At 43.7% G+C, this 25567-nt stretch overlaps 1 protein-coding gene across 1 annotated transcript in view; it reads left to right on the top strand.

The window, feature by feature from the left end:
• The first annotated feature begins 302 nt into the window (after positions 1–302).
• Positions 303–25567, top strand: part of LOC148041937 (Plasma-membrane choline transporter family protein) — a 68468-nt gene continuing 43203 nt past the window's right edge. Inside the window, exons 1-9 of the mRNA XM_087684236.1 lie at positions 303–1029; positions 2198–2556; positions 2667–2812; positions 2910–3093; positions 17714–17790; positions 21351–21464; positions 21610–21966; positions 22037–22294; positions 22536–22763. Coding sequence (XP_087540362.1) covers positions 809–1029; positions 2198–2556; positions 2667–2812; positions 2910–3093; positions 17714–17790; positions 21351–21464; positions 21610–21966; positions 22037–22294; positions 22536–22763 — 1944 coding nt within the window. The 5' untranslated portion in view covers positions 303–808. The remainder of the gene's footprint in view (positions 1030–2197; positions 2557–2666; positions 2813–2909; positions 3094–17713; positions 17791–21350; positions 21465–21609; positions 21967–22036; positions 22295–22535; positions 22764–25567) is intronic.

Below are 25567 nucleotides of genomic sequence, written 5' to 3'. Positions count from 1 at the left end.
TTCGCCACCATTGTGTGAACCCAACCTAACCACTTTGGAACCTCAAGAGTCCTCTTTTATTTGGATTGGTTGGAAGAAAAGAAAGCTTCCCAAGAATGCTTTTCATGAATGTAACTTTGAAGGCATGCATGGGTCACGTGATCCGGGGGGCCCGGTATATGAAGCGGATGTCAAAACCTATTACAGAGTGGCTGCACTCTCAAACTTGAGATCCGTTTTTTTCCAAAAAGTCATATATACTTAGAAAATATATAAAATTAGGTACATGTAACATGAATATCATCGTTGACTGCTCGTCAACCTCCTCATGTTGGGGTCGGCGTGTGAGATCCCCTCTTTGGAGCTCAGATGTAACATCTCTCTGTCTCTCTGTCTCTCTCTCTCTCTCTCTCTCTCTCTCTGTCTGTCTGTGTCTACAGACACGATACATGTATACAAGAGACGGACCCCTCTCTCTGTGTCTCTATTTCACACACACACACACACACACACACACACACACACACAAACCCAGACACATCTCCACAAATCAACATTCAATCCTCATCCTGAATGGATGATGCCAAGCTTATCACAGCATTGGCATCCTTCTCACATTCGAATCACCAGAACCATCTCACCCAAGCATCATCATACATTCTGATAGAGGGGCAATTTTTGAGAGCAAGCTAAAAGAGAAAGACGATTAAGGGTTTGGATTAACAGAGCGACATTAAAGCAGCAGAGAACACTACTGCACCATATATTCTGGGAAATAACCTGGAGAATCAGACAAAGGAGCTGGATTAGGAGACAGAGAGACTAAACAATGTCCAAGGATCAGTATGGGCGTGGCCCTCCTGGTGCCATCATGGGTGGCCCTCAGAATCGGCCCTATGCCATGGAAGTCGAAGCTCCTCGAGCTAATAAGCTGCGGATTGAGGAGAATCGACGATGCAGGAATGTCCCAGTCCTCGCCGTCTTCATTGCTTTTTGGGTGGGCATGATCATCAATTCCAGCTATGGCTGGAACAAAGGAGATCCCCGCAGGTAACTTGGTTCTTTCCGCACTTTCTCGTCATCTTGAGGTATTATGAAAATTGGGATCTTTCGCTGTTGATGTACTCTGAGTATTATGGAAATTGGGATCTTTCAATGTTGATGTACACTGAGGTTTTTAGACAGCACAATATCCCCTTAGAATGCCTATGTCAGTCCGCTGTCAAATCCTGGCTGTGTTAGCTTCAGCATCATACACAATAATTTTTTGACATTTCCCCATGTGGGAAAAGGGGTTGTTTTCCCTTGTTTTTCCCTACAGTGTTCAACATCATGAGCTTCTGCTCAAGAGGCATCACATACCTAGCTAGGTACAGTTGGGGGCAGGGGACTGCTGGCCCCTGGCAGCCCCCCGCCCCCAATCATACCTAGCTAGGTATACGGTACCTCCCTCGCAAAAGCTCATGATGTTGTTGTCATTCACAATCTGGAAATTATAGCAGGAATTTTTAAAACACCTCTTGTGATATTAGCCATTCTTCTTCTATGGAGGTTCTTGCAACAATAGGAGATACAGGATCTGGGATCTTTCACTCTGATGTGTCTTTCAAATTTTAATCTTAGAATGCCCAAATTGGCTGTCCATCTAGTCTGTCCCCTGTATGTCACCTGTCAGTTGTGTTAGCTTCAGCATCGTATGAGCCATTCTTATTTTGGTGGAGTGTAGTGCAACAGTAGGAGACAAAGAAATCTCTGCACTTTTAAGCTGAGCTTCTCATACAGTTTGGTTCCTTAGAAAGTGCCCTCATTTACCTACATAGCTGCATTTGTCATACAGTTTAGCTTCCAAGTTCTGTAGGAAAGGATCCTTGTTCCAGTTAGCAACCTACTGTTTATCCTTTCTTATATAATCACGTGGCTAATTTAGACTCTTTAGTTGCCTCCCTGCCTCTTCATTGAGTGTAATCCCTGTTGAATATCTTGGCTGGAAGTCTAAGTTACCTTGTTTAACATGCTTATGGATTGGAAGCTGGTATGTTATGAGTTGATATGGATTTCTCATTCTGGAAACAAGAGATAAATGTGTCCTTTCCGAGTCGAGATGTTCTGTGTGTTAGTTAGCAAAATCGTGCTAAATTTTGTGGATGCAAGACTCTATTGAAAATGCCTCGAAAATCAATTAGGACTGAAAGTTTCTCTCTCTTAAACTGCACTGCAGGCTAGTGTATGGTTTGGATTACAAGGGCAATTTGTGTGGTGACAAAAAAGCTACCCCAAACCTGAAGGGCTTCGATGTGAGATACTGGCAGAATCCTAATCAGGTTTATGAAAGTGGAATCAATGGTAGCCCGATCAACCTTATTGAGGCTAGAAGCATTTGCCTGAAGGAATGCCCAACTCCTTCTAATGCTTCGCTCACCTGGGTTTGTGACTATCCTGAAGGCCCAATAAATCTCACCATGCAACAATGGGAAAATATGAACTATGATTACTACAGCCTCCTCACAGCAGCCCAGAAAAATACTTCTTTGTCTTTACAGGGACCATGCTACCCTGTTCTTTTTGCAAGTAGCAATTGTGAGTACTCACCTTCCTTTATGTTCTTTTGAACATAACCACACAAAATCATTTAGACTCACATATCAAATCATTATATCAGTTTCAAAGAAACAAATGCTTTTGAACAGTATTTTGGAGTTGCCAGCTTTCTGCATCTGCATCAGAGACCCCTCTAAAGAATTGGGAGAGCCTTGGAGGAGTCCACATAAACCAGGGAGACATTTTAGTGCAAGCAGTGCATAAAGCCATAACGGCACCCTCGATGGTTGTCAAGGTGATCATGTAGAACTCAACCTTGGAGTTAAAATGTTCCAAACATATAGATAAGCTGTTAAACCAGTTTCTTGAAAGTAACAAAGATTTCTTGGCAGAGGTATGCAGCTGATTTGGGCAAGGCATGGCCAGTTTTGGTGGTATGTGGTGGGATAGCTCCACTTGTTCTCTCAATCATATGGCTTCTTATAATTCGTTATTTTGTTGGAGTAATGACTTGGATTACCATTATCCTCTTGAACTTAGTTACCCTTGGGGTTACCTTGTTTTTTTACATAAAAGGTAAAAGGTGCATACTTCTCTCTGTGTGTGTGTGTGTCTCCCACTTTCTCTATGGCTTGTTGGCTATGTAATTAATCCTGAGAACTGTTTTTTTGGTTTTTTGAGCTTTAACCTCTGGAATTTGTGTACACTGCACTAGAACCAACCAAAAGCTTGACAATTGTAGTATTTGCCAAGGCATTGAATGCTGGCCTATAAGATTTCACTTCCCACTGTTTAGTATTTCACACTTGTTAGATTGGTCTTTGGGGCTTTCCCAATCAGATTTTCTTACCATACCATCTCCAAATTGAGACCATAGTAGTGGAGCAGGCCTTTTGGCCTAGAGAAAAACCAAAGCTAATGAATACCATATGAGGGAAGAGAGGAGAAAGATAAAACCTAACAAATACCATGACTGAAGAGAGGGAGGATATGGCTGTTTGAAGGAACCTCACCACCTAGAAGATTATCAGCATAGTGTTGGGTATGGAGCCTGAGAGAGTGGATGAAATAGATATGGCAGATGCAATTCCACAGGTAGAAAGAAAGAAAATATTGCATTCGTTTAAACTAGTATTTACAAGTGCATGGTGCACTATAACATATCAAGAGCTTGACAATTGTAGTGTCTGCCAAGACCTTGAATGCTGGCCTGTAAAATTTTAGTTCCCACTGTTTAATACTTACATACTTACTAGATTGATCCCGGGGGACTTTCCCAATGAGATTTTCTTACCATATCATCTCCAAATTGAGACCATAGAAGTGGAGCAGGCCTTTTAGCCTAAGAGAAAAACCAAAGCTAACAAATGCCACATGAGGGAAGAGAGGAGAAGGTCCTTCACCACCTGGAAGATGGCCTCTATAAACAAAGTATTGGTTATGGAGCCTGAGAGGGTGGATGAAATGGCTATGGTGGATGGAATTCCACAGCTAGCTAGAAAGAAAGAAAGAAAGAAAATCTGTCATTTGTTTAAAACAGTACTTACAAGTGTATGGTGCATCAGAACCAATCCAAGGCTTGACAATTGTAGTGCTTGCCAAGACATTGAATGCTGGCTCATAAAATTGCACTTCCCACTGTTTAGTGTTTTTGTTTTTTTTGTTGGGGGGGGGGGGGGGCTGTTGTTGTTTGGTGAGAAAAGCTTGAAAATTGAAAGATGCCTCAGAGGTGTACCCACGGTTTGAACTCACACCCCTGTCTTGGGGACTTTCCCAATCAGATTTTCTTACCACACGATCTCCAAATTGAGATCATAGTAGTGAGCAGGCCTTTTGGCTTAAGAGAAAAACCAAAGCTAACAAAACCATATGAGAGAAGAGAGAAGAAAGACCAAAGCTAACAAATATCACATGATGGAAGAGAGGGAGGATGTGGCTATATGAGGGAACCTCAACACCTAGAAGATGGCCTCTATAAGCACAAGGTTGGGTATGAAGCTTGAGAGAGTGGATAAAATGGATAGGGTGGATGGAATTCCGTAGCTAGAAAGAAAGAAAGGAATATCAACGTTTGCAAAATGCCAAAGTAATGTATGAAACTTGAGCATGCAGTACAATTGCATTCATGTCTCATTGAGTACAAAAGTACAATAAATGTATGTCTAACAAGTGAATCAAATGTTAAGATGATAGATCTATGGCTGGAGTAAAGGTAAGTATTGGAAGAAAAAAAATCTAGAAGTACGAACTGAATCTAGAAAACTGAAGATAATGTGGTCTCTGCTCATCTTAGTATCTTCCTCGTAGGGGATGCCACAGCTACTACATAGGGGGCTGAGGTAACTTCTTGTGCATCTCTTTTGGTGGATGATGATGATTTAAATCTATTGATGATGAGGATGGCTAGGTTGTCACCTTGGGGGTCGGGGATGTGTTGCTTGACAAAGGGACACAACTCACTCTTGCGCAATTTCTTATGAAGCTGAACTCCCTAAGGTTGGGGATGTTGCAGTCGGTGGGGAAGTAGCCATGCAGATCACTAGTGTGAACAACTCTGTGAGTACAGCCTATCGAGGTGTGTTTGGACGTACCACTCTGGTCTCTCAAGAGGGTCTCCTTGTAACATCAGAGCTCGAGCAAGAACAATCCTAGATATATTTGGTCTTCATACTTCATGACCTTGTGTAATGAACCAAAACCCTCCCAAAATAAGTAGTGATATCTCCTTTTGATCTCATAGTAAACAGTGCAATGGCATGTGCAATGTTCCAGCCTCTTTTTATTCTACCTCTAACCCACATAACTGGTAGACCTGATCCTTTAGCATGATACATGTAGATCACTGTCTCTAGTTGTAGTTAATGTTATGAAGTCACATCAAAGGCTATGAGAAATAAAGAATGTATGACAATATACTGCTCGAATGAAGAATGAATGAATATGATACAACAGGGCATGGCCTCAAACTTCCAAATCTCCAGGACTGGGGTGAGATGAGCTGAGAGTTATGCCAGAGATGCCAAGAACAGCTATGAGAGTGTGTTGTACTTGAGATGAATCTTGGAATGCAGGAACAGCAGTCCACTGGGGCTGATGATGATGTGGGCAGCTGTAGAGGGACTGAAACACAGTTTTCAGGATCAGCCTGATGTCGTGGATGTCAACTGGCAGCAAAACATAGCAATCAGGCTGAGAAATGACAGCTGTCAGAGTGAAGCAATGTGGAAGTGTATGATTGTACTAAAAGAAAGAAGTGAACACAGAGAGAAGAGAGACAGAGAAAGAGAGAGAAGAATGCTGAACACTGCAGAGAATGAATGCTGGATAAAAAAGGCAGAATTTGTACAATGGGCTGTGAGAGTATGAACAGCTGGGATCTCTCAATCTGCACAACACAAAAAGTAACTGTAACTGGGAGGCAAGGCTACTATAAATACTAGACAAAAAAGAAATAAAGTAATGCAGGGACTGGCTGACTGCAGCAAAAACTGCCGACTGCTCATAGGTTGCCATGTGGGACCTGTCTAACCTGCTGCAAATGGTTTCAACTGCTGTAATAAATGTTGCGCCTGCCTGGCCGTACTGCCCACTGCCTGTCCTGCCCTGATTGATGCCCATTTGCTTGGTGACTGCCCAAATCTGACCTGCTCCCGTATAACATGATGCTGCCTAAACTGCTTAGAGCTGCCTGAAACTGCCTGACTAGTCCTGTCCTTGGCTTGAAGGTGACCAGATTTCTAACACCCCCTCTCAGATTCTGGATGCGATATGAGGCTTAGGGATTTGGAATGCTGGGGAAGAATAGCTTGAGGAAGGGCCTCGGTTTTGAACAAATCTACCACATTATCTTCTATCTTACAATACTCTATATCAATGGTTCCATACAAGATCTTCTCACGAATATAGTGATATTGTATCTTGATATGCTTCATCTTAGCATGAAATATGGGATTCTATGCCAAGGCTAGCAACTTTCATTGTCACATAGTAGTGTGGTAGCCCTTGGCTCTGTGGACAGCCAAGCTCCTCCAACAACCTCCAAAGCCGAACGATCTCACAAGTGTAGAAGATGTCAGTTGGTTCTTAGCCTGTGTAGAAGAAAGGGCAATCATAGGATGTTTCTTGTTGCTCCAAGAAATCTCACTTGTATTGAGAAGAAAGCAATAGCATGTTGTTGATTGCATGTGATCAACATATCCAGTCCATTTGGAGACTTTCCAGCCTCGTAACAGCAAAGCCGAACTACTTGTATTTGTTGGATAAAATAGGCCAAGGTCGGGGGTCCCTGTTAGGAACTGCAATATCCTCAAGGTGAGATAATGCTGAAAATGGAAGGCTACTAGGTGTGGTAACCAAAATGAAGCAGTTTGGAGGGATGGAACTGGTAAATGCAACAATGCACCATGTGAAAGAGTGCGTAGCTAGTCCCTTGCAACATCATGCAGTTGGGCAACAGCTGGCAGAGGGTATTTGGATGTTGGGTGGCTTGTGTAGCAGCCAAACACCAGCTGGAAATTGTTGTATAGGGTGTTGGACATCAGGGTGGCCTATTGCAGCACTAAATGCAGTAGCTTAGAGCAGCAACAACGAAGGCACTGATTGAAGGAGAGGTCACATGATTGTAGGGTGGTAGTTGGAGTAGAAAGCAATAAGAAACAAGGCACCTTGGATTGATTATGGTGTGCGAGTAGTGAGCTGATGGTTGAACCTACAAAAGAAGGGATGAACAGAGTGGCTGGGCAGCCTCCTATTTGTAGATGTGGATCCTCCCAAAATTAGGGTTTTGGTTTATGAGACATAAAATTTTTGGTAATCTTTGAGTTTTGGGGCTGTTTTTATGAGCTAATGAAGGTTTAATGTGTAATGCATCTTTTTTAGCTTAACACCCCATCTCAAGCCCAAAACTAGAATCGAAAAGGGACTACAAGCATAGCTTACCATGTGTTTTGACCCCTATACATCCCACTCCAAGGTAACCAAGGCGTCAACCAATGGGTGCACGTCGGTTGCCCAAGAATCTACCAAGACTACAAAGGCAATGGTTATCTTATCTCAAGAGTCCAAAGGGCCATCCGAGAGAGACTAATGCATTGAACAAAGGGTGCTCACCAATGGCCTACCAAGACCTGCAAGGGCGATGTTAAACCACTTTTTTTTTTTTTTTTTGAGTAACTATGCCTGTGGGAAAAATAAAATAGATGGTTAGATCCAACATCATAAAACAGAAGATGGGTTAGTAGACCATGTTAGAGTGCAGCGGTGCGGAAGCGTAGGACTGAGAGATAGAGAACGCAGAGAGAGAAGAGAGAAAGAGACAGTGGACGATGAAGATCTGCTGTATAAAGAATGCTGAACACAAAGATATGCAGATATATACACGGGCGTAGTGCGCTGGACTGCGTGTCTCCACCTCGACGATGCAACCTGCTGTCCACCTCGAAGTCCGCTGCAGTCTGCACTGTCTGCTGTTTGAAATCTGTGAACAGAGACAGAATCTGCGCGTCACCGGTCTGTAATCTGCGAGCAGAGAAGTGTGTAAGACTGCTGAGAATGTCGGGTATAAATAGCCGACAATCGGGGCAAAAGAGGGCGCCAGAAAATAGGGCGCAAACAGGACAGGTCGGCTGCATTAAATGCAGCCGACTGGGCTGCAGGCAGTCGGACTGCCAAGTGGCAGTCCGACTGCACAGTCCGACTGTGCAGACTGCCTGCCTGCCTGGCTACGATCTCGAACACCCCCTCTCAGAGCCTGGGCAGGGCAGAAGCCTGAGGGATCTGGAATGTCTCCGAAGTAGAGCCTGAGGAAGTGCCTTCGTAAACAAATCCGCAAGATTGTCCTCCGTCTTGCAATACTCCACAGTGATGGTCTCATCCAGAAGCTTTTCTCAGATGAAGTGGTACTGGATCTCAATGTGCTTCGTCCGGGCATGAAAAACAGGATTCCTTGCCAAGGCAATGCAACTCTCATTGTCACATCGCAGCAATGTAGGACGAGTCTGGGGGCACCCAAGCTCCTCCAATAATCTCCGAAGCCACACAATCTCGCATGTGGTGGATGACGCGGCCCGATACTCCGCCTCAGTAGACGAAAGGGCTACCGTGGGCTGCTTCTTGCTACTCCATGAAATAACACTTGTACCCAAAGTAAAGCAGTAACCTGTAGTAGACCGCCTGTGGTCCACGTCACCGGCCCAATCCGAGTCGCTCCAACCTGCAAGTATAAGATCTGACCCATCTGTCCCTGCGGGGTAATGAATCCCTAAATCAGACGTCCCCCTCAGATACCGGAGTATCCTCTGAGCAGCCTGCCAATGCACCGTCTTAGGTTCACTCATGAACCCTGCCAAGAGCCCAACAGCAAAACATAGATCAACCCGCGTGTTGAGAAGCCAAATCAAGGATCCAATCAACTGTTGATAGCGGGACGCATCCGCCAAAGGAGAAGCTGAATGGGAAGTGGCCTTCCAGTTCGGATCCATAGGAGTAGATAGGGCCCGACAATCCTCCATCTCAAAGGACACCAAGAGCTCCTGTACATATCTCTGTTGAGAGATAAAGATCCCCCTCTGAGACTGATAAATCTCATGGCCCAAAAAGAAATGGAGTAGACCCAAGTCCGTCATCTCGAACGTCCGATGTAAAGCTGACTTCGTCTCCTGGACCTGCTGTGCAGCATCACCTGTGACAATCAAATCATCAACATATAATACAAACAGCACACAACCATCCTCGGAAGTGTGAACATACAGCTGCGGATCGGCCTTGGACCGCCGATATCCCAACTGAGATTGAAGGAACGAATCAATCTTCTCGTTCCATGCACGCGGGGCCTGCTTGAGGCCATACAAGGCCTTCTTCAACCTGTAGACTTTCCCATCTGAAGAACCAAAGCCAGGAGGCTGCTCAACATAGATCTCCTCCTTCAAATCACCATTCAGGAAGGCTGACTTCACATCCAACTGATAAACAGGCCATCTCCTATGGCCAGCCAAAGCAAGAACAGCTCTAATGGTCGCCATACAAGCTGTGGGGGCAAAAGTGTCATGACAGTCAATCCCTGGGCGCTGTGCAAAACCTTTAGCAACAAGGCGAGCCTTGTGCTTATCCAAAGTACCATCGCTTAGGTATTTGGTCTTGAAGACCCACTTGACTCCGATTATCTTCTTCTTCGGGGGGCATGGCACGAGTGACCAAGTGCCATTCCTCTCAATAGCCTCCAACTCAGCTTCCATAGCTTTCTTCCATGGGGCGGACTGTAAAGCCTCCTTTACGGAGGTGGGCTCTCGATCCTGCATAACACGGGTCATCAAACAATAGTTGGAGCAAACAAGCTCCGTAGAATGTGCCTGGTGCCTCCGTGACCGCCGTGGACCATCCTGCGGTCCCCACTCCTCAGGAACCCCCTCGATCCCTGAATCACGGAGTGTGTCACGGGCCCAGCGAGGAGGAGGCCGAACCTCCCCTCGACGTTCTCCATCAGCAGAAGACTCTAGAATATCCACCGGTGGTAACTCCTCAGAGGTGTCCGGTGGAACAGTAGACTCTGTGTCAGAAACAGAATCATAATCAAAAGGCACAGGCTCCAGTGGAACTGTAGAAGGAGCCCAACTCTCCCCTAGATCTCCAAGAACAGGATGCTCCTCACCCGTTAAAGTAGCCGGAACCTCCACAAACCGCACATCACGGCTAGTGTACACATCCCGCTTGACGGGATCATACAGTCGGTAGCCTTGGGACTGGGAGCTGTAGCCAACAAATACCTGTTTTCGGGAAGCTGCTTCAAATTTATCACGGTGAGCCTTGGGAATGTGAACATAGGCATCACACCCAAAGACCCGAAAGTAAGAAACATCTGGCTTCGTCCCAAAATAAGCCTCAAATGGGGTCATCCCGTCCACGGCCGAAGTAGGGGATCGATTAAGGATGTGGACTGCAGTAGCCACAGCCTCGGCCCACAGAACCTGAGGGGTCTGTCGGTGCTCCATCATGGTGCGCGCCATCTCGATCACACTGCGGTTCTTCCGTTCAAGAATACCATTTTCTTGAGGAGTATTGGTATTGGCAAACTCCTGGTGAATTCCTCTATCTGCACAAAACCGAGCAAACTCATTAGACACAAATTCACCTCCCTTGTCGGATCGCAAGGTCTTCAACTTCCGGCCCGATCGGTTCTCCTCAAAGAGAAGCCAAGCCTTGAAGTGCGAGAAAGCTTCTGACTTTAATGCCAAAAAGTAGGCCCATGTCATCCTGCTATAGTCATCCACGATCAGCATGAAGTAGAGCTCCCACGCAAGGACTCATTCCTCATAGGGCCACATAGATCCGTAGATACTAGCTCCATCGGTGAAGTAGACCGCCGCGAAGCTGTGTGGGGAATGGCATCCCTATGCTGCTTCCCCCGAATGCAGGAGACACATGGCTGCTGGCTCACCACTATATCCGGCAACCCTCGAACAAGCTGTCCACGTGACGCCCTCCGAAGATAGTCATAGTTCAGGTGACCAAACCGAGCATGCCATAAGTCTGACTGTGACTGTGAGGTAAGAAGAAGAGTAGAGAGGGCAGTGGAAGACTTTAGTTTGTAAATGCCGTTCTCCTCATATTCGGATGAGAGAACCTTCCTCGATCCATGATCAAGGACTCGCACCGTAGAACTGTCAAACTCCACCAAAAGACCAAGGGAGCAAATCTTATGAACTGAAAGGAGATGGTACCTTAATCCTGGTACATGCAAAACCTCTGAGGTATGGGTACCACCTCGTCCATCCGGAATAAGCTGCATCTTACCCCGACCTGCAATAGAAACTGAAGAGCTGTCTCCAATGAGAATCTGCCCACGCGAGGGTCGCAGCTGGGCAACACCATCTGATGAAGGAGTCATGTGCCGCGAGGCACCACTATCAACGATCCACTCTCGAGCCTGGGGAGCTGTCATCGCAGCATCAGAAGTATTCGGTGAAGCGTCCTCAATGACAGCTAGATGAAGAAATGCAGCTGATGAGGGTGCAGCCACTGCTCCAGAATCCTTGGTGTCCTTCGTGTCTTTGTCAGGGCAATCCTTCTTCCAATGGCCAGTCTTTCCACAAATATGACATGTGGAGTCTTTGTCCTTGTCCTTCTCCTTGTCCTTCTTGGACTTGTTATCCCCCTTCTTCTTCTTTTGGTCCTTCCCCTTCTTCTGAGAGGCTTGACCTGTCAGCGCCTCCGACTTGGAAGCATTCTGTCCCTTTAACTGTTCCTCTTGGTCCAAGACCATAGGAACCAACTCTTCCCACCGAAGAGTAGATTCTCGCCCCAAAGCAATAAGGGCAGAGTAAAATGTACCGAATCGTGGCGGCAACTGGGACAATAGTGTGATCGCCATGTCTTCGGAGGAAATCGGCTTCCCCGCATTCTGAACCTGCATCTGAAGCTGCCTTAGCTTGTTAATGTGCTCCCGGAGCGAAGAAGACTTATTTATGGACAAGGTCCGCATCTGTACCTCCAAAGAAACCCTCTTCATTAGGGTCATCCGATTGTACATCTGATCAAGCTCCAGCCATATCTCCCGAGCCACCGTCAAGTGCTCGATGTGAGCGATCACGGTTGTAGTGCATGATAGAAAGAGAAAGGATCGAATCCTGGCATTCAGTTTGTCCCAATGAGACTGGGCCTTGGCCAACTCCGCACGAGCATCGGAAGAGAGTTTGGACTCATCTCTTACCGAGGGCCGGTCAATCTCCTCTTGTACCAACTCCACCAAATCATAGGACTCAAGGATGGCCAACATCATGACGCGCCAAATGTGGTAGTTGTCGCCGTCGAGCTTCTGATCTGTAGGAAGAGCCGGTAAGACAGGCACCTTCCGGTCCATAATCGCCTGGAACTCCAAGTCCATCTCTGTAGACATCTTCACTTGCAATGCCTTCACAAACGCAAAAGCAGCCCCCTCTGACTGGGAAAACTCAGCCTGCTAAGGCTCTTCCGCGTCCTGAAGCTTCTTCACCCGCCGGAGGCGATGAAAAAGCAAAACCTGCACCTGTAGGCTGAAAACTCAAACTTCCTTCGCGTCAAACAGCAGTAAACAGCAGCAAATCCACCACCTGTACTCCTTTCCTGTGCGCCCACACTCGTTTCAGCCTTGTTCCAAGGCGCAGCCCTCCTGTCTGCCCTTAAACGCAAAAACACAAATTTGTGTCGCGATGGAAACTCCTCTTCAGGTTGATTCTGCGCTCAGTCAGCCCTCAAACACTGCTCTGATACCATGTCAGAGTGCAGCGGTGCGGAAGCGTAGGGCTGAGAGAGAGAGAACGCAGAGAGAGAAGAGAGAAAGAGACAGTGGACGATGAAGATCTGCTGTATAAAGAATGCTGAATACAAAGATATGCAGATATATACACGGGCGCAGTGCGCTGGACTGCGTGTCTCCACCTCGACGATGCAACCTGCTGTCCACCTCGAAGTCCGCTGCAGTCTGCACTGTCTGCTGTCTGAAATCTGTGAACAGAGACAGAATCTGCGCGTCACCGGTCTGTAATCTGCGAGCAGAGAAGTGTGTAAGACTGCTGAGAATGTCGGGTATAAATAGCCGACAACCGGGGCAAAAGAGGGCGCCAGAAAATAGGGCGCAAACAGGACAGGTCGGCTGCATTAAATGCAGCCGACTGGGCTGCAGGCAGTCGGACTGCCACGTGGCAGTCCGACTGCACAGTCCGACTGTGCAGACTGCCTGGCTGGCTGGCTATGATCTCGAACAGACCACTCATCCAAACTTGATCATCATTCGACTTTGGTGAGCTAGTAGGGGCAAACTCGGCGAGGAACCATCTATACTTGGCCAACTTGACTTTTCAATTATCTCCTTTCTTCATAGAATTCTCCTGCAACTCATAATCGAGATTGTTACACTAGATTTGATCTCTCACAGTGTAGTGATGAGATGACTCCAACAATTGGATATTAGGGGCAAATGTTGTAACTATGAGTGAAATTGAGGAAGTAACCCTTGCATTAACTTGACATTGGCTGTAGTGTTGCGAGCTCTCCATTGATAGATATGGTCAGGATGGGCCAATTGAGAGGCTGATGTAGGCTTTAAACCAACTACTAGAACCCAAAGACCCTAAGACTCTAATACTTGTAGCATAAGATTAGACCAAGTAGTGAATTTTGATCCGTTAAAATGAGTCTTATTTGAAACCAATCTTCCTTCTTGGAAAGGGTAGTAATTCCTTGATCAAGCACTTAATGACAACAATTAGCAAATAAACATAAATTGAAATGCACAATTTACCTTAATAATCTTGGACAATAGACACCCTATTGGCCCCAAAATTGGCGCCCCTTTCGGTATTTCTTTAACTTCTATTGCCAATGGATGTATTACAAGCCGAGATTCCACGATCTCCTTGGCTAATCCAAAAGCCCCTTGCTGATCCAACAATCAGCAAATAAATTGGGCAATTAGCCCCTTGATTTTAACCTAGGACTTGTTCTAATTGGACCCCAATTGGCCAAATGCTACCCCAAATTTACATTGGATGGCTGGGCATTTGAAATCCTTGACAGTACAGCAAATTGCAAGTGTTGATTTCAGTGTATATGCCTTATCTTGTTGGCACATGTGTCAAGGTGGCTGATAAACCCTAATTTCTTTAGAAATTTAGGATTTATAGTAGAGATTCCTTTGCTGTCCACCAAATTTAGTTAAGATCTGCTCAAAATGGCCGAGATCTCTTGACAATGGTTTAGAGAATATGAGATAAAGCCAAGATGAGAGAGAAAACTGATTTTTTTCGCAAGAAAACCCTAAATTTTGGCTACTCCAGCTTGCATTTAATGTAGTCACCTATTTCCATGCACCTCCAAAATGTTGTCACCTGATCAACAATGCTGTTGCTAGCCCCTAGAATGTGTCTCCCTGTTGTCCCTTGCCTGCTGAGGCTCCTAAATGGTTGTCTGTTTTAGCAAATTGGTGTTCTCTCATAAGAAAATAGACTAGTAGCTCTCTCTCTCTCTCTCTCTCTCTCTCCTGAATGGTTGAGACCCAACCCCCAAAAACGTTTTCTCAGTTTGCATGGGTATTTTTGCTAAGTAGCAGCCATCTAAACTCATTTTTTAGCATTATCCAGTCATTTAATTAATTTTTAAAATTAAATAATCTTAAAAATTAATTTTAGCTCTTTTGACCCTACCCAAAATTAAATGTGTCCATCCATAATTAAATTGGCTAGGCCATTTGCAACTTGGAGTGGTCTCCAACCTTTGTTGATCCTTAGATTGGCATTAATTAATGCTAGTTTCTAGTGTCACCCCCAACACTTATTGGCCAAACAACTGTCCTAGGGTCAAAACTGATACCAATTGACTACCAAAACCTAGTCAGCATAACTTATCACAACTTTTTCCTTTTAACACCCACTACATCCTCGGGGTCCTTAATATGTTAAGAGGAAGGAGTTGAGCAACCATTGTCTCTTGAAGGAGCGGACTGACGAGGAGATGGTATCAAACAATCATTGTCTCTCAATGGAGCAGATTGTAGAACCACGGGCCGTGGTAGCCAATGTACCAGAAAATAGGTAGGAGAAGACTGTTGTTGGCATTGTGATGATCTCCAGGAGGTCATAGCGCCAATGGATCCTCCATGTGCTCAAAAGGACTTAGTGCACATCGGATGCGTCCTATTGGCTTGAGCATAGTACTCTGATAGCCGTTGTAGAACGATCTTTGTGGCCCAAAAAGAAGAGGTGGCATAGGTAGTGCCGGGTGGGAGACGCATATACTTTGGGGGGGTGGGGAGCAAAGGCCGAAGCCGGTAGGCATCGGTGGTGTGTTTGGTGATGCCACAATAGGAGCACCTAGTAGACTAGTCATCTGTTGGTAAAGAAGCCATGGGCAACCGTGTGCCTTGCTGAAGAAGGAAGAGGTCAGCCACGAACCATGAACCGCAATGTCTGCCTCAAGGGGTGTGAGGGCAGTGTGAAGCACGAACTGCAATTTCTGCCTCAAGGGGTGGGAGGGTAGTGGAAGGGATGGAAGTGAATTGCTAGTGGTGGGAGGAGGATGCTACCAGCAGTAAGAGGTTGCAGCTAGTAGTTAAGAGTAGCCGCCAGCTGCAAACACAGCTTTTAGCAACAGTAGGTATTGGAATGCTGTCAGTAGTCAAGAAGTGTTGCTAGTAGACCAAGTTGTGCCCTAGTAGACTGGGCAGAACTGCTAGCAGAAAAATGCAGGGTAGAGCAATATGGTGGAGCCGTCGGCTGAGAAGGAGGAGCTGCGAGCTAGAAACACAAGTTCCAGTAGATCAAAAAGAGCTACTGGGTTGCAGAGAATAGCTGCCAGCAAACTGGCTGAGCCGCTACAGAAGCGAGGAGTTGTCAGCTGACTGGGAGGAGCCGCTAGCTGTTAGTGGTCTGAAACACAGGCAGAAAACAGTAGGTGCAGGGGAGAGTAGTCGCTAGGCAAGGTGTTGATGCGGTGGAAGAAGAAGAGAAGTGGATGCTAAACCCACTACCAGTCTTTGCCTTCATTGGAGTGAAGGATCTTTGCAGTTGTTTGAGCAGATCCAGCTTTGATACCTCATCAAAAGATGACATACCAGCGAGACATTAGGGTTTGTGGGGAGGAACACAGAGTCAAATTGGCAAACATTGAGAAGAGAAGAGAAGAGAGAAGAAACTCTGATGAATGGAATGATGAAGATTTGAATCGTGGAGTGAATGTGATATAAGGGAACAAGGGTGCCGTAGCATAAGGAAGATAATGAAGACTGTGACAAACCACAAACCGCAATGTCCTCCTGAAGGGGTGTGAGGGCAGTGGAGAGGCTGGAGAGGAGAGGTGACGGATTGAATGAATCAGCCATGAAGAATGAGTGATAGAGGTAGCCTTTAAATAGGCAAGAGACTGTCTAGGGTGGTGCCCAAAGGGAGGGCGCCCGCTGTCTAGGGTGGTACCCCATTGTGGGTGCCCAGTCCCTTTTTGGGTCTGTCCACTATGAAACCCTAAACACAAACGCAAACTATAGGTAAAGGGTTTCTCAACAGGGCTCCTAGGAGTGTCTTGCCTGTGTATCTTACACAAACCAAGCCTCCATGATAGTTGTAGGATACTCTTTAGAAGAGTACCGACTCTGATACCATGTGAAGATATGCTAGGGTTTGTGTGGAGAAAGCATAGAATGTGTGAACACAATTGAAGCACAATAACTTAGACAAAAATGCAAAACACAAAAACACAAATAGAGAAGAAAGATAACTCTCAAGTAATGAATGAATGTTTTTATGAAGGAAAGAGTGTACAAGATGCTCAAAGGTAGAGCTGTCCAACAATAGATGACTCTTGTTGGAGTGGGCTGAGGGAGTGGTCGGAGAGTGCCATCCACTAGAGATGGATCCCGAGGGCTGTAACCACCAGTCAGATCTGGGATGATGCTGAAAAGGGAAGGACAGCAGGCTGAAAACCAAAATGCAGTGGTCTAGAGGGTTGGAACTGGTAAATGCAGCAATGTATTGCCTAAAAGAGTCCGCAATTAGTCACATGCAGTAGGGTGACAGCTGGCAGAGGGTAGTTGGATGTTGGGTGGCCTGCGCAGCAGCCAAATGTAGGTTGAAAATTGTCATCTGGGGGGCTGGACAGTAGGCAGCAGTCAAAGCAGTAGCAGCTGAAAACAGGGTGCCTTGGATTGATGATGGCATGGCAGGAGTGAGCTGATTGATGAACCTCCAAAAGAAGGGATGAACAAGGTGGCTGGGCAGCCACCTATTTATATAGATGTGGGTTCTCCCGAAGTTAGGGTTTTGGCTTGTGGGACACAAAAACTTTGGTAATCTTTGAGTTTTGGGGCTGTTTTGATGAGCTAATGAAGATTTAATGTGGAATGCATCTTTTTTAGCTTAATGAAAGATGTGCAAGTTAGTTCCATGGTTTTTGTTGGTGAGAGGTACGTGTTCCATGGATGGCTATCATTTGTACCATATTGGTTGTGCCTCGCTGCATGATCCCCTTCTTTTGTTATTGCATCCCTGTGTTTTTTAAACCTTTTTGGCTCCATGGATTGTTTTGTACCTATCTTTGAGTCCACTTAGTGGACCAGAAGGCCCTTTGTAAATATTTCATTTCATTAATTCAAACTTCTTCACGGAGAGAGAGAGAGAGAGAGAGAGAGAGAGAGAGAGAGAGAGAGACGTTTTAGCTTTTTTGTGCTCTTGTGCAGCTGGGTGGATAGGAAATGATGCTGTTTCAGCTGTAATTGGAGATCAGGCTGCAAGTGTTCTGAGTGCTTCAGCTAGTGTAAGGTTTTTCTTACTTTGAGATATTTATCCTCTAGCCTTGGCATTGACAATATATTATGAAATTTTGTATGCATCATTTGATAGACAAATGAGCATCTATAATCTAAAGCACTTGGCTTTAATGTCTAGTCAAATCACATGGACATCCACTGAAAAGACATTGTTTCATGGATAATTTACATGGTTAGGTGCTGTGCGTAAGAACTAGCTTTTATATTGGAACGATTCTATCAAACCATATCATTATTCAAATCTCGAACATAAATCAAACACAATTTGCAGATGGAACAAACAAATCTTGCATGTAAAGATTAGCCCGTCCCTTGCAGCACCCTCAGCAGTAGCAAGACCATAAGTTGCATTTTTCTCCACAGCATAGAAATGATGATGTGGGAGGGTTAGGCAAGATGAATATCTTGACCAGTATTCAAGTTGCAGTTCCTCCACATTACACTAGAAGATGTGTGGAAAAGTTAGGCAAAAGATAGATCATATTAGATTGTGAATTCTGTAGGAGTGTTCCTTGACAGATTTTTGTGACTGATCAATTACTCTTATCATTATTTTTTAACTGATTTTCACAAGATAACAAATGAGCCGTAGAGACCATAGACCCAGAGATAAATTTAATGACTCTGATTCCCGTCATATATTTTTTAAAGTTCTCAAGTTTTGCAATCCAATTCATAGAGAAACTCTCTTTGTAGGATTCTAACAAAATAGCATCACAAAGAACAAGAGTCCAAGAGCTTTTCTCACACATGAGAACTGTTGGCTCCCTTGCTAGCACACGTGTTTAATAGAGCTTCATGCGAAGGGTCCCCCTCTAGTTGGTTCACAAACACGATGGCGATGATCCATAAGACAAGAGACCTGAGAGAGCCTAACAACTATAGGGTGATTATGTTTGGCTAAACATTGGCCAAGACTTCTGGTCTGCAGTTGAGGGTGAGTTGAGCAGATGAACTGAGATCCATGGGAAAGAGCAGTTGGACAGGGTGGCTTCAGGCAAGGATACTCAACTCTCAATCACATCTTCACATTACAGGCCATTGCTAAGGAAGTTGAGCACGATTCATGATGCTAGAGTTCATAAACTGGCCAAGATTTACTGTAGCAGTTTAAAGTAGAATGTTGTATGGTCATTTGAATCCGTAATAATCATGGAAGGTTATCACATATGTCTGAACAATTACCGAAGAGGTACAAGGTGTCTAGGACAGACCATCATAATCACTAAGAAAGGTGAAGATATTTGTCAGATGTTCTTTTGGAGTTACAGTCAATGCTGGTGTCCAACTTATCTCATTGCTTAACTCTTAATCTCACTGTTACAGAATAGCAGCCATTGCAGGACTGATATGAAAACCAAGTCACTGCAAACTTCATGGCAGGCCTCCAGGCATCAAGGTGCACAATATTGTTGCAACATTGCAGGGTTGTTTCTGTGTCATTATGACATTGCTGATTAGCATCAGAAACAGTCCGTTTGAGGAAAATTAATGGGTGCTGCAAACTATGTATAGTCCTTGTCAATTGAACTCATAACATTTTTACCTCCACAGCCAAGAAAGACAGCAGTAACTGCAAATGTCTGAACCAAGTCATCTCAAACTTCATGGGAGGCTTCCAGGCATCAAAGTCCTCAAGATCAATAATGCAAAAGTGGGGGGGTTGTTGGCAATATCATAATTTCCATGAGCAAGAGACCAAACTTAAAGCCAGGTCTAAAATTCCATTCATTTCCTTCTCTGCAAGTCCAAGGGAGAACTTCCTCTACAGTGACAGACCACCTACAAAAGGGAAGGATAAGATCAGTAGTAGCATTTGTGTCAAAATCGGTCATGATGGTCAAATGTGCTAATGTGTTTAAGGGAAAATCACATTGCAATATGCAAGAAATTTGGCGATTTTTAAATGGAGTCATACAGCTCACTTTGCTATTGATTTAAAAAATGAGGATGCTTGAGGTGAAGAAGAATCACATTACATTTTCTAGACTATACATATTTCCCACACTCTGAGTGAATTGCTGGCTACAAGCTAGAGTTAATATCCTTTGTTGACATACTGTTGTCCATAGGACAATCTAACACCAAGAAGGACTAGTAGAAATGATGGTTTTAGAGTGCATAAACTAATCAATATTAAATGTAGAAATTCACAATACAATGTTGTATGGTCATTTGGGATTAGTCATGCAAAGTCTTCACATATTTAGAAAAACAGGTTGGGAACATATGATGGTCAATGAGATTGAAATGGTGGTAGAGTGAATAAATTAGCCAAGGTTGAATCTAATGGTTCAAAGTGCAATCTTATATGGTCATTTGGGATTATTGGTAAGATTCGTGCAAAGTCATGACATATACAGGAAATCATTTTTCAAGTGGTGGTCATATGGAGCCAAATGGTGGTTAAACAGGTAGAGGTAGTGAAGATATCCACATTCCACCCATCCTTTAGTATTATGCGAAGGGCTCTCTGGAACCCTCCCTCCTGACGATGGCTAGTTTTCTCTGAGCATCCAATGCATCCATTGTATACAAGAATGTCTACTGCATAATCAGAATGCTTGCCTTTGTGTTTCAGATCATTGAGTTCTCCTCCAACAACAAGAATCAACAGCTTGGAAGAAGTGCCACTTTTCATGACATTGGACTAGAGAGTTTCCCTTGCTCGACCCTGTTGGTGCATGGATTGGGTCGCAATGTAGGAGCACCCAATTTCCAAATGAACAAAGAGCTTGACCTACCACTTTCAGACCATAATCTCCGACTCTCCAGACTAGCTTTACATAGCCCATGTGACATTCTCCCAAGTTCCTCTAGCTTATACCTTGGAAGTTGTCTTCCCTTATTTTTGCTTGCATTGTATCTTAACTGCAGTTCTTTTTATCTTATTAATAGAATACCGATTTCTTGGTTAAAAAAAGCATGATATCTAAAACCAGAAAGGAACAACCACAATCACTTATTCTGAAATCATGGCAACAGACTACTCTTGGTATGCAAAAGAACTCCTTGAAAGTAGTCATGCACTTGTGCCCTGCAGAAAGGTGAGATTATGTTTGTGGAGGAAAATATCTATCTGCCCAGCAAGAGCTAGTTCAAGCTCTGTTTGACAATCAACTTTGTGGGATCTTGTAGTCCACTATAATGGAGGCCATTGATATTTTAGGATGCCAAGTGTAACTTGTAAGGTTATGAGGATTTTATAGGTTAGCCAAATAGGTTCTTGCTTGTTGTTGTACAGGTGACCAACACGGTGAATGCTGGTCACAATTTTAAAGGGAGACATCCATCCCCTCTTGTTGGTATGAGAATCCAGGAAGGGAGTAATGTTCACCTCCTTGGACCTGGCAATATACCTCCATAAGCTAAGTCACAAGTTGTGTCTCACCAGTGCATTTTAATACAATTCCGAGATGGTTTGCATAAATAAGACATTATTGGGGTTTTTAAATAAATGTTTGAAATGTCACAATCATTTATTTAACTAATTTATTCAGATTTTGGATTGATATCTCATTCTGTAAGTGTATTACACTTTCTGTAGGAACGAAACCATCTGAAGGTTGTGGCGATCATAATGACAGTTGTCTTGATAATTGTGGTTATAACCACACTGATTCTCATAAAAAGGATTGTTATCGCAATTGCAGTCATAAAGGTAAAAACTTTGGGTCTGTCCTGAAATGCTCTGGTAGTTAATGTATGCCCAACATGATGCCTTTGAAGGTTGAGAACATCATAAGAGAATTTTGTGACACACATTCGATTAACCAGGAAACTAATCCTGTACAATTATTTTACAGGTGTCTGCAAAAGCTATTGGTGCCATTCCGGGACTCATTGTCTTCCCATTCCTCCCCTTTGCCATACTTGGGTTGTTTTTTATCTACTGGCTTGTTGCTGCCTTGTACATCTCCAGTGCTGGGACTGTGAAACCAAATGACTGCAATAGCAGTTGCTGTTCATATGATCTTGTTTCACAAGGTCTAAAATGCGAGGGCTGCTGTGGCTATGATCTTCATTTTACAAAAGATATGGCTTTGGCTCTTCTTTATCATGTCTTTGGATGCTTTTGGACAACACAGTTCATAATTGCATGCTCACTCACAACAATCGCGGGTGCTGTTGCTTCATATTATTGGTCTCAAGGTCACACCTCGGTGAGTTTACTTTCATGTGTCTAAAGCGGAGAACTTTCTCTAAATTTTATTCTAACTACAAAATCTGCAGGCTATGCCGCTTTTTCCAGTCTTTTCTTCAGGGAAAAGGGTTCTGAGGTACAGTCTTGGTTCAATGGCACTGGGTTCACTGGTGGTTGCAATTATTGAGACTATCCGGTTTATTCTGGAAAGTATTCGTAACAAGCTCAGGGCATTAGAGGCAGCTCCAGGAGGGTGCCTTATAAGCATGTGTTGGTGCTGTACACAATGTTGCCTTGGCTGCATTGAATGGACTGTCAAATTCATCAATCGTAATGCCTACATTGTGGTAAAGTGGCTCTATATCCTTGCAAACATGTTGCTGTATTTCAAAATGTACTCCAACCTGCCATTCTCATGAAGTGAGGTTGAACTTATCTTGTAGCGCATATGCTGATCTGTTTTATGTCAGTCAATTGTTTGTTGATCATTGGTTGTTCTTTGTGATACACACAAAATTACTGTGCATAAGTGCGAGGCCAATTTGATTCTTCTTACAAGATTAACTCACACTTGGTTGGAATGTTCAGATTGCAATCACAGGTAAAGGATTTTGTGGAGCTGCTGTACGAGCTACAAGTCTTATTCTTGATAACATCTTGAGGATTGGAACAGTCAATGTGATTGGTAATATAATTGCAGTCCTCGGCAAAGTCTGTGTTAGTCTAGCATCGGCTCTTTTTGCATTCTTCATGCTGGACCTGCATCGGTATAAATCGGGCCATAACAAGGTCTCCTCTCCGTTACTGCCAGTTCTGGTAAGTTCTAGTTATCCACCCATTCCAGAGTCAACTTTCCAGATCTGCCGCTTTGACAAATAATGTACATAGACTAGCTACAAACTGGAATATGTTTTGATCTTTGAAGTGTTAGCTTATCTAGCATTTAATTCAGATTGTGTCCCCCACCATTGCAAAGTCATTCAGTTTATACCATATGTAGCAATCTTTGTTTGGTTTGGATTCAGTCTTTTGTTCCCTTTGTTATAGATGAATTGCATTTTGATGACCTGGTCTGTTCTCATGTATGACGGACCTTGATCTTCGGGCTTCTTTGTCAATTGTTCACATAGCTTCTCTTTGCAGTTGCAAGCTAGATCTAAAACCTGCACTTTTATAGCATTATCTCTCCACCTTGGGGAGCAATAGCCTTTGAAATTCCTTGGTGTTGTCACTGCTATTCCATCATCTGGATGGTTCTCAAGGCTCACACCCACTGCTCTGAGGGCCTATTATTGTCCAATCCTGCATCCTCCTTTTGGCTTGGTTGTGTTTTGCCAGGCTGCAGCCTTTAATGGATCTTTAGGGGAGGCAAAAAGTCTTTTAGATCAATAGTTTCTGCTAGTGCTGCATCAAATACAGGGTGATACTATATGAAGGGGAGCGGGAGTGACCGGGTGGTATGTGCAATGAAAATGAGGGGTATTCAGCAGTAGAGACTCGAGTTGGGTGTGTGCTAGTGTGGTACACACAAAGAATAAAGGAATGTATTTATACTTAAGATAAGGTATAGACACCCGCAAGGGTGCAGTCACATGTACAAGTAAATTTATAAACGGGAGTAGCAAAGGGCCTTTACACCTAAAAACCTCCCACTTAAAGGTCCTTAACGAACCTCTAACCAACTCCCACTAGCCGAATGCAATGCTCATGTTGAGCCTTGGCAAAACTTTTAGTGCGAACATTTGCAAGGTTATCTTGTGTTCTAATCTTAGTTAGTGTGACTAGACCATCATCCAGAACCTGTCTGATAAAGTGATACCGTACATCAATATATTCTGTACATGCATGAAACATTGCATTCTTAGCCAGGCATACAACACTTTGGCTATCGCATCCAAGTACAACTAAACAACTTATTTTGAAGCTTCAGTGGCTGAAATATATTCAGCCTTAGTGTAGAAAGTGCTACTATCTTTTCTAATCTAGAGCACCAAAAAATGTCCCACCAGTCAAGGTAAATATGTATCTGCTAGTAGACTTGTGAGTATCCAAGTCACGTGTCATGTGTGCATCACAATATCCTTGCAGATCTAATGTACCCTTTCCATAGCACATACATTTTCTTTGTGTGTCTTTAAGGTACTAGAAGATGCATTTCACTACCTCCCAATAATGTGCTTTGCTAGTATTTGACATAAACCTTCTCACAACTCCCATTGCATGAGCAATGTTAGATCTAGTGGCAACCATAGCATACATGAGTGACCCACAAGCTGAAGCGTAAGGAACATCCTTCATAGAGCTGGCTACGTTATTATCTTTTGGGAAATCTGCTTTGCTAAGCTTAAGGTATTGTGGTAAAGGAATACCAAGTGGTTTAGTATTTGCCATAGAAAAATGATCAAGTACTTTGCTGATGTACTTTTTTTGTGAGAGAAATAAGAGCTCCTGCTCTCTATCTCTCGTCACACACATGCACAAAATGTGTTCAGCTGCACCCAAGTCCTTCATGGAAAAGGCTGAATTCAGCTGTCTTTTAAGTGCATTAGCTTGGCTTTTATGCTTACCAATAATAATCATATCATTTTCATCATCAGCTTTTTTTATATATAAGCAGTGATCTGCATTGCTTCTTTTAAACCCATGTGAGAGCACAAATGCATCAAATTTTTTATACCATTGTCTAGGAGCTTGTTTTAAATGATACAAGCTTCTCTTAAGCCTACACATCAAATGCTCCTTCCTTGGCATAACAAAGCCCTCTGGCTGTTTCATCTATAACTCAGTTCTAACATCCATTTGATCAAGTTCAAGATCCATAGATGTTACAATAGCAAACAATACCCGAAGAGTGGTCATTTTGACAATAGGTGAAAAAACTTCCCAAAAGTCAATCCCCTCCTTCATGTATAACCCTTAGCCACAGGCCTAGCTTTGTATTTGGGTTTACCATTGTAGATATTGTGCACAATTGGGCTTCTAAATTTATGGGGCTTTTCTCATATCAGTGAAATTTTGCTTAGCTGAGTCAAATTTGTTGACGTTGGTGTACATATGACCTGAGAATTTTGAGGTTTTTGTAAGTTTTTGGCAAATTTTGCTAATTTTATCCATTTTATGCTCTCAGGTTCATGTATTAATGCAATCGATGTAGATTGGTTAGCAAAATTTTAGGGCTTTTGCTGAAATTTGAGAATTTTGGCAAAAATGATGTCTAAAGTGTACATTGGGAACATTGTTGGTGCAATCTTGGTGCTATAAGTAGTGAGATTTATCTCCACTTGTGAGTTATTGAAGAAATTGTAGAGAATCTTGCTTTCTTTTGTGTAATTAGAAGTACTTGGTTACACATGTATGCAGTACATATGCTGAACAATTCCCATTGAGTTGATGTATTGCTGAATAGTCATGTTGTAGCAGTCTTAGTGATCACTTGCAGATTTGGGATTGTTGCACATGTACTTTTGGTGATATTGCTGAAGTGGGAGTCACCTGACAGTGATGTATGCTTTGAGTATATGCTGAAATTTCAGTTATATTGCTGAAAGTCATCCGTTTTACTGCTGTATATGTACCTGGACTATATCTTGCTCTCATTGACTGAAAATTTGGGGTGATCT

The sequence above is a fragment of the Lygodium microphyllum genome, chromosome 1, assembly GCF_053477565.2.
Source record: "Lygodium microphyllum isolate KBCC chromosome 1, Lygodium_microphyllum_v1.1.10, whole genome shotgun sequence".
Lineage (NCBI taxonomy): Eukaryota > Viridiplantae > Streptophyta > Polypodiopsida > Schizaeales > Lygodiaceae > Lygodium > Lygodium microphyllum.
The sequence above is the reverse complement of the archived record's forward strand: the minus strand, read 5'-3'. Positions and strand labels throughout refer to the sequence as shown.